This window comes from Nothoprocta perdicaria, unplaced genomic scaffold, assembly GCF_003342845.1.
Source record: "Nothoprocta perdicaria isolate Ctin4 unplaced genomic scaffold, notPer1 scaffold_557, whole genome shotgun sequence".
NCBI classification, from domain to species: domain Eukaryota; kingdom Metazoa; phylum Chordata; class Aves; order Tinamiformes; family Tinamidae; genus Nothoprocta; species Nothoprocta perdicaria.
This window is the reverse complement of record NW_020455818.1, coordinates 58,624-67,136: the sequence shown is the minus strand read 5'-3', so window position 1 is coordinate 67,136 and position 8,513 is coordinate 58,624. Positions and strand designations below refer to the sequence as shown.

Genomic DNA, 8,513 nt, shown 5'->3' with positions numbered 1-8,513 from the left:
CGCTCACCTGAGGCCGCCATGTTGGGAAGAGGCAGAGAAGCCAAAGGACCCGGATGGCGGCGTCACGTGATTATGAGCGGCCCCGCCCCCCTCCTCCGGAGGGGAGGCGGGGGAGGAGCGCGCTCGGAAAGGCGCGCGGGCGGGCGCGCCACGCTGCGCCGCGCGGTTGATCTTATGGTTGGCGTCGCGCGCCTGCCCCACGGCGCCGCTCCCGCGCGGGTGTTGTGCAGCGCGCCGCAGCCTCCGCGGCCCTGGCGCAATGCGGGACGTCGTGCCGCCTCCGCCCACGCTCACGGCGCTCGTGCAGCGCGGGGTCTTCGCTCGCAGGGGCCCCCAAGTGCGCCGTGCGCGCTGCCTCCTCCCCGTGCACCGGCTGCCCTGGTGCAATGCACCGTCAAGCCTCTTCCCGGGCAGCGCTGGCCCTCGCTGGGTACCGGATCATCCCCCCGTGCACACACGCTCCTAGTGCAATGCACGACCCCCATGTCGCACGTATCGGCCCTCGCGCAAAGCACCACGGCCCGTGCGGCCACTGCTGGTCCTCGTGCCGAGCAGCAGCTCCCTTGCGCAGGGCTCGAGCGCCCCGTCCAGCCGCCTGTCCGTCCGTCCGTCTCGTCGGGAGGCCGTGGGAAGCCGGCTCGGCCGCGGGATGGCGGTCGGAGATCAGCCATGGAGTCCGGCGCGGCCCAGGGGACAGGACTGACCGTGCAGGACAGCCTGGGGCTCCCTAGGGCTTTATGGGGGGCCCCAGGGCTCTGTAGGGCACCCCAAGACTCTCGGTGGCACCCCAAGGCTCTCAGGGTCACCCTGGGGGCTGTTCAGTATCCCCCAGGGCTCTATAGGGCACCCCAAGGCTCTCAGGGACACCCCAAGGTTCTCAGGAACAGCCTGGGGGCTGTTCAGTATCCCCCAGGGCTCTGTGGGGCACCCCAGGGCTCTATAGGGCACCCCGAGGCTCTCAGGGGCACCCTGGGGCTGTTCAGGATCCCCCAGGGCTCTGTGGGGCACCCCGAGGCCCTCAGGGGCACTCCAAGGCTAGGTAGGACACACCGGGGGCTCCCTAGGACTCTCTGGGGCACCCTGGGATTCTGTGGGACACCCCAGGGATCTGCAGGACACCCTGAGGCTCTGCAGGACACCCCTGGGAACTGTAGTGCACCCCAAGGCTCTCAGGGGCACCCCAAGGCTCTCAGGGGCACCCCAGGGCTCTCAGGGGCACCCCAAGGTTCTCAGGAACAGCCTGGGGGCTGTTCAGTATCCCCCAGGGCTCTATAGGGCACCCCAAGGCTCTCAGGGGCACCCCAAGGTTCTCAGGAACAGCCTGGGGGCTGTTCAGTATCCCCCAGGGCTCTGTGGGGCACCCCAGGGCTCTATAGGGTACCCCAAGGCTCTCAGGGGCACCCCGAGGCTCTCAGGGGTGCCCTGGGGCTGTTCAGGATMCCCCAGGGCTCTGTGGGGCACCCCAGGGCTCTATAGGGTACCCCAAGGCTCTCAGGGGCACCCCGAGGCTCTCAGGGGTGCCCTGGGGCTGTTCAGGATMCCCCAGGGCTCTGTGGGGCACCCCAGGGCTCTATAGGGTACCCCAAGGCTCTCAGGGGCACCCCAACGCTCTCAGGGGTGCCCTGGGGCTGTTCAGGATCCCCCAGGGCTCTATAGGGCACCCCAAGGCTCTGCAGGGCACCCTGCGGGGCCCTGGGACCTTCCTGGGCCCTGTGGGACACCCCAAGGTTCTGCAGGGCTCCTGGGGACCCTCAAGGGCTCCCTGGGGCACCCTCAGGCTCTCTGGGGCACCCCAAGGCTCAGCAAGACACTCTGGAGCCCTTTGGGACCCCCAAGGCTCCGTGGAGCACATGGGGGCTCTTGGTGACCCCCAGGGCATGGTGGGGCACCCCAGGGCTCCATTGGGCACCCTGGGGCTCTGCAGGACACCTGGGGGCTCCATTGGGCACCCCGGGGCTCCGTGGGATACCCTGGGGCTCCATTGGGCACCCCGGGGCTCTGCAGGACACCTGGGGGCTCCATTGGGCACCCCGGGGCTCCGTGGGACACCCTGGGGCTCCACTGGGCACCCTGGGGCTCCGTGGGCTCCGTGCGAAGCTCGGGGGCTCTGGGGACAACCCAGGGCCGCCTCTGCTGCCGGCAGCAGCTCCGGACCCCGTCGGTCGCTTCCTGCCGCCCGCAGCCTCCCTGCCTCGGCTCGTCTGCCCCGCAGGGGCCTCCGCCCCCGGGGCGCCCCCCGGGCACCCCCAGGTCCCCAGCACGCGGAGACGGGGGCTGCGATGCCTCCGTGCCCCCCAAGTGTCCCCGTGGTCCCCAGCACGCGGAGACGGGGGCTGCGATGCCTCTTTATTGGTGCGGGGGGAAGCCGGCCGCGTGCCGGGTGCCGGGTGCCGGGTGTCGGGCGCCAGGTGCCGGGTGCCGGGTGCCGGGTGCCGCGTGCCGGGTGCCGGGCGCCGCTCTCAGTGCGCCCGCACCTTCACCACCTCCCGGCTCTCCGACACCACCTGCCCGTCCACCGTCCTCTGCGTGGACCTGTGCACCGTGGCCGTGCTCTCCTTGTCCAGCGCGTCCCGCAGGCTGCGGGGGGCAGGGGGTGAGCTCAGCGCACCCAGGGGTGCCATCCCTGCACCCAGGGGTGCCTCTCCGAGCACCCAGGGGTGCCTCTCCCAGCCGGGCACCCCAACCTCCCTCCATCCCCCTTTGGCGCCCCAAGGATGCAGGTGGCGATGGAGCAGGAGCACCCCGGGCGCTTCCCGAGCCCTTCCTAAGGGGAGCTAAGCCCCGCCTAAGGGCAGAGCCCGGCGCTACCTGAACTCCTCGCCGCCCTCGAGCAGCTGCCGGTAGGTCGCGATCTCGGCCTCCAGCCGGTCCTTGACGTTGAGCAGCGCCTGGTACTCGTCGGCCTGGCGCTGCAGCTCGGCGCGCGCCTGCGCCAGCTCGGCCTCCGCGTGCCCGATCAGCGCGCCCAGCTGCTCCATCTGCAGCCCGTAGCGGCTCTCCACCTCCAGCAGGTTGCCCTCCAGGCCGGCTTTCTGCAAGGGACCCCCCGGAGCCCCGAGATGGACGCGTCCCCCTCGGGGACCTCGCTGGGACCGGGGTTGGTGCCGGAGGCGGCGGGTCCCGGGGGTGCCGGGGGTCCCACCTGGTTGCGCAGGGAGTCCAGGTCGATCTCCAGGGTCTGCACGGTGCGGCGCAGGTCGAGCACGGTGCTGCGCGCCGTGTCCACGTCCTTGCTGCTCCGCGTGATCTCGATGGTGCTCTCGGTGATCTGCGTTGGGGAGGCGGCGCGGCGCGGGGGGCACCGGCCCCATGGCGGAGGGGTCACCCCCTGGGCTGGTCCCCAGGGTTGGAGCAGGGTCCAGCTCATTGGGAGCTGGACCCTCATTGGGGAAAGACTCTCATTGGGGAAGGTCTCCTTAGAGGGTCCCAATGGGGAACTCCAGGTTGGGGTCTGCTGGCCAATGTCAGCCCTGGGGACTTCCCCCCCCATCCGGGATTGAGGTCCCTTCCACCAGGTCAAGACCTCCAAGGAGCACCTTGGGGTGCGGGCGATGGGGCAGCGCGCTCACCTGCTGCCCCCATTGCTTCTCCAGGTCCTCCAGGTTCTTCTGGGCCAGCGCGTCGTACTGCGCCCGGATCTCGGCCATGATCTTGCCCAGGTCCTGCGACTTGGGGGCATCCACCTCCACCGTGACGGACGAGTCGGCGATCTGCGCCTGCAGGCCCTTCACCTCCTGGGGACAGCGAGCCAGCGCCGTGAGGTCCCCGCGGAGCCGAGCCCCGCCGGCCCCAGCGCCCGGCCCCCGCGTACCTCCTCGTGGTTCTTCTTCATGAAGATGAGCTCCTCCTTGAGGGACTCGATCTCCCCCTCCAGCTGCAGCCGGGCCATGTTGGTGTCATCGATGACCTTGCGGAGCCCCACGATGTCGCTCTCCACCGAGAGGCGGATGGCCAGCTCGGCCTCGTACCTGGGGGACACGGCGCCTGCTGCCGTCCTCGTCCTCGTCCCCCGCCCACCTCCAGCCCCGTCCCCACGTCTGTCCTCATGCATCTGTCCACATCGCCAGGGCCATATGAGTGTGTCCTCGTCCAGGGCTCCATCCTGACCCCACTGCTGTCACCATCCCTGTTCTAGATCCCATCCCTGTCCCCATCCCATCCCGATCTCCTTCGCATTGCCATCCCTTGTCCCCATCCCATCCCATCCCGATCTCTTCCCCACTGCCATGCCTTGTCCCCATCCCATCCCTGTCCCCATTGCCATCCCTTGTCCCCATCCCATCCCATCCCATCCCGATCTCTTCCCCACTGCCATGCCTTGTCCCCATCCCATCCTGATCTGCTCCCCAACCCTATCCCTTGTCCCCATCCCATCCCATCCTGATCTCGTCCCCATCGCCATCCCTTGTCCCCATCCCACCCTGATCTCCCCATTGCCATCCCTTGTCCCCATCGCCATCCCTTGTCCCCATCCCATCCCGATCTCCATCCCATCCTCCTCTCCAGTTCTTCCTCCCAAGCCCATCCCTGTCCCAATTTCCATCCTCGTCCCCATCTTTCCACCGCCCCCGTCCCATTGCAACCTCCATCCCCGTCCCCCCCAGTCCTGCTGGGCCCCATCCGCGCCCCCCTTTCCCTCCCCGTCCCCCCGTCCCCGCCACCGTCCCGTCCCCGTCTCACTTGACCCTGAAGTCGTCGGCGGCGAGGCGCGCGTTGTCGATCTGCAGCAGCGTGCGGGCGTTGTCCACCGTGGCGTCGTAGATCTGCGGGGGACACGGCCGCGGCGGGGGGCCCGGCACCCCATCACCGCCGGCCACGTCACCGTCACCGTCACCGTCACCGTCACCGACACCGTCACCGTCACCGACACCGTCACCGCGGGCGGCTCCCGCGGGGGAGGGGACGGTGGTGACACGTGCCACCCCCCGGATCCGCGGGACCTCGCCCCGGGAGAAAGGCGATAAAGCCGGGGGCCCCGCGGGAGCCCGGACGCCTGGGCCCCTTGGGCGGGACGGGCACCGCGGGGTGCGGGGCAGAGGCGGCTGTGGGGCTGGGCGCTTCCCAGGGAGCTTGGGCACGCGGGACGGGTCCCACGGAGTCCAAACCGTGGGACACGCGGCGGGGGGTCCCCTGCGCCCGCTGCCCTTGGAGCCCACCCGGTTCTCCCAACAAAGGGTGTCCTTGTCCCCGGTGCCGTGGGAGGGCCCCGCGGCCTTGGGCAGGTCCCGGCGCCGCCGCTCCCTCCCGCCGGGCAAAGATCACGGGGGTCAATGGCCAAGCCGGGCGCCGGGGGGGCCCCGCAGCCCCCCGCGCCCCTGGGGCACCGGCCGTGGAGGCTGAGCCCTGGCGCCAGCTCGTCGCAGCGGTGCCGGAGCCCACCTTGCTGCGCAGCTCCTCGATGAGCTCCCAGTAGTGGCTCCAGTCGCGGGAGCTGGGGCCCTTCTTCTGCATGAAGTCGCGGATCTGCCGCTCCAGCTGCCGGTTCTGCTGCTCCAGGCTCCGCACCTGCTCCAGGTAGGTGGCCAGGCGCTCGTTGAGCTCCTGCATGGTCTCCTTCTCGTTCTGCACCACGCCGGAGCCCGACAGCAAGAGGCTGCTGCTCGTCCCGGCGCCGTAGGCACCGAAGCCGTAGGCGCCCCCGGCGCTGCCCAGGCTGGTGCTCCTGGAGATGGAGATCCTGGAGCCCGAGCCGCCGGCGCCCGCGTAGACGCTGGCGGCGCTGCCGGCCGGTGCCATGCGGCGCGAGCCCACCACGCTCCCGCTGCCCAGCGGGCGGTAGCTGCTGGAGTAGACGGTGCTGCGGGAATAGCTCATGGTGCCGATGGGGCCGGACGGAGCCGCAGGGCGCACACGGGCGGGACGGACGGGATGGACGGGAGGGATGGAGGGAGGGCAGGATTTATAGCCCCGAGCGGGGAGCCGCTGGCCCCACCTCCGGGCCTGGCCCTCGGGCCACGCAAGGTGGGGCTGGATCCTGCCCGGCTTTTGTTCCTGCCCAGGGGCCCCAGCGCTGCGGGACACGTCAGCCCGGCCCCGTATTCCCATAGGAATCTCCGGGCTCGGCCCGACACATCCAGGGGGCCTGGGGGGTGCAGCTCCTTGCACCCACGGGGACCAGGAGCCACCCCTTCTCTCCATGGGGGCTGGAGGGACCCAGCCCCACACATCCGGGGGGTCTGGGGTGGCTCAGCCCCATATGTCTATGGAGAGCCGGGGGTTGCTCTACCCCACATGTTGGGGTGCATTGGGATATGGAGGTGACCCAGCCTCATACGCCCATGGGGTCTGGGGGCTTTCACCTCCTTGCACCCATGGAGACCAGGAACGGCCCCATATGTCCATGGGGGCTGCAGGGAGCCAGCCCCACACATCCAGGGGGTCTGGGGGCTTTCAGCTCCTTGCACCCACGGGGACCAGGAGCAGCCCCACGTGTCCATGGGGGTCTGGAGGGACCTGGCCCCACACATCCCTAGGGATCCGGGGACGGTCCTGCCGCTCACGGGGCTGCTGGGGCCGGGCTGGCACATTTGGAGCGGGGGGACATGTGTGTGGGGGGGTCACCCCCCCAAGGGCTGCCGGAATCCGGCCCCGCTCCCGGGTGTCCCCCCCGCCGCCCCCCCGGGAGCCCCGGCCCTTATCTGGCTCCGCGCTGATCTGGGGCAGCTGCGGCGGCCGCGGCGTCTCCGGGCGGCACGGCAGCGCCGCGCGTTCCCGCCGCGCATTCCAGCTTTTATCTGGAGCATCGGCTCTGTTTGCTCTGCAGGGCTGGGCGCCGGCGCCTTGGGCGTCCTGGCAGCCCCCCGGCTCTGCAGCCCCCCGCCCAGGGCGCGTTGCAGGACATGTTCCCACATCCCGCTCCTCGGGCTCGGAGCAAAGACCCTTCCAGCCCCTGGAAAAGCATCCAAGGGGGCCCGCAGACGGGAAGCACTTTGGCCCCCCCTTGGCACGGATGCGCCTTTGTGCCTGCGCTTGGTGTGGCACGGACACGGATCTGCAGGGAAACGCGGCTTTTCCAGGGAAAACCTTTGCACCAGCGTGCACCTTCCTGCACTTGTGCCCGGGGTGCAGGAGGCAGTGCTGCCGGGCACCGCTCGGCCGCAGGCGCCTTCCCGGGAAGCGCAGCCTTTCCGCAGGGCGGGCTCCCTGTTTACCCTGGCTGTGCCCAGCCCTGCTGTGTCCTTGGCCCGGCGGGGGTGCGGAATTCCAGCAAAACCCCACGTTTTATCCCCAGAAGCCTCATTCCTGCAGCGTTGATCCCTGCGGCTCCCTCTTAGGGCGCAGCCTCCTCCTTTCCTCCCTTCTCACCCTTCCTTCCCTGCTGCCGGACACCTGCTTGGCCTGTGCCGCTTCCCACCTCCGAGCGCTCCGGGCCGCTCCTCCCGGCAGCCGGAGCGCCGGTTGGACGAGTTCGATTCCCTGCTGCTCCGGCTGGGATCCTGCCTCCCTCCCAGCCCCGGGGTCCAGAGGGGTCTGTCTGGCAGATCCCGGGGTCCCAGCAGGGACGGATCCCAGGATCTGGGTGCTGCCTGATCCCGGGGTCCTGACAGTGACGGATTCCGGGATCCAGGTGCTGGCTGACCCCTATCCCAGAGGTAATTGCTAGCAGTCTCCAACCCCGGGAAGCAGAGCTTGGCCGGGCTCGGGATCCCCGCGGTATCCGACGCTGGGATGCCGGGATCTGGGACCCCAGCAGGGCCTAATCCCACGATCCAGGTGCTGCCCGAGCCCAGGGTCCGGCAGCGCCTGCAGGGACAGACCCTGCGCCGGCCCCTCCAGGCCCCCGGCGCCTCCCTGCGGGATCCTTTGCCCATCCCGGCCCCTTATCGGCCGCATTCCTGCCCGGAGCGGCCCTGACCCCCAGCACGTCCCGTCCAACGGCTCCGGGGGCGGCAGATCAAAGGCCTCTCACTGATAAGGTCCCTCCGTGCCCCTCGGCCCCGTCTCCACGCACGGCTCTTGGGCGCAGCCCTGAGATCCTCCCCGTTCCGGAAAATCCCTGGAAAAACCGGGCGGGAGCGATGGATCCCCCTTCCCCCTGCAGAGCGCGGCGGGGGGTCCCGGTGCCGGGGGGCCATGGCTCAGGACCCGGCGGTCCCAGCGCATTCCCGGGCAAGGGAGCTGCAGCCAGTGCTGTTCCCGGTGGGAATTCCGCCCCCCCTTCCCGGGTCCTACTGGGAGGGGCCGCGGCAGCCGCGTTCCCAAGCAGCCCTGCTTGGACTGCAAACACAGGAGCAGCGGGACGCGGGAAGGGCCGCACGGAGCCGCAGGTGGCCCGGCCCGTCCTTGTCGCCGTCCTTGGCCCCGTCCTACGTGGGGGTCCCTTAGGGGCTTGTTCCCAGGTGCAGGGAGCCGCCGTGGGGTATCCCATCCTGATGCCCTGGGGTATCCCTGATCCCTCCGTGCATTCACAATCCCTCCAGGCATCCCCAATCTCTCCGGGTTCCTGCGCGCCCGGGTGCAGGACGGTTCCCGGTTCCTGCCCGCCGGGGTGCAGGACGGTTCCCGGTTCCTGC

The 8,513-nt window shown here is 70.2% G+C and overlaps 2 protein-coding genes across 3 annotated transcripts in view; both read right to left on the bottom strand.

Annotated features, from left to right (window-relative positions):
* EIF4B (eukaryotic translation initiation factor 4B) overlaps window positions 1–76 on the bottom strand; it is a 10,965-nt gene extending 10,889 nt beyond the window's left edge. For both annotated transcript variants that reach the window (XM_026048598.1, XM_026048599.1), the window contains exon 1: window positions 8–76. In XM_026048598.1, coding sequence (XP_025904383.1) covers window positions 8–20 — 13 coding nt within the window. In that variant the 5' untranslated portion in view covers window positions 21–76. The remainder of the gene's footprint in view (window positions 1–7) is intronic.
* Window positions 77–2,455: 2,379 nt separating this feature from the next.
* On the bottom strand, window positions 2,456–5,848 carry KRT18 (keratin 18). The gene is made up of 7 exons (XM_026048596.1): window positions 5,380–5,848; window positions 4,681–4,763; window positions 3,812–3,968; window positions 3,570–3,734; window positions 3,143–3,268; window positions 2,809–3,032; window positions 2,456–2,577 (listed from the first exon to the last, which is right to left on the bottom strand). The coding sequence occupies exons 1-7, from the start codon at window positions 5,812–5,814 to the stop codon at window positions 2,460–2,462; spliced, it is 1,308 nt and encodes a 435-aa protein (XP_025904381.1). The 5' UTR covers window positions 5,815–5,848; the 3' UTR covers window positions 2,456–2,459.
* Between the last annotated feature and the right edge of the window lie 2,665 nt (window positions 5,849–8,513).

Coding starts and splice junctions, on each gene's coding strand:
- KRT18 (XM_026048596.1), bottom strand. CDS start 5,814: ATGAGCTATTCCCGCAGCACCGTCTACTCCAGCAGCTACCGCCCGCTG. Junction 3,735..3,811: donor TGAAGAAGAACCACGAGGAG/GTACGCGGGGGC, acceptor CGCTGTCCCCAG/GAGGTGAAGGGCCTGCAGGC. Junction 2,578..2,808: donor GAGGGCGGCGAGGAGTTCAG/GTAGCGCCGGGC, acceptor TGCCCCCCGCAG/CCTGCGGGACGCGCTGGACA.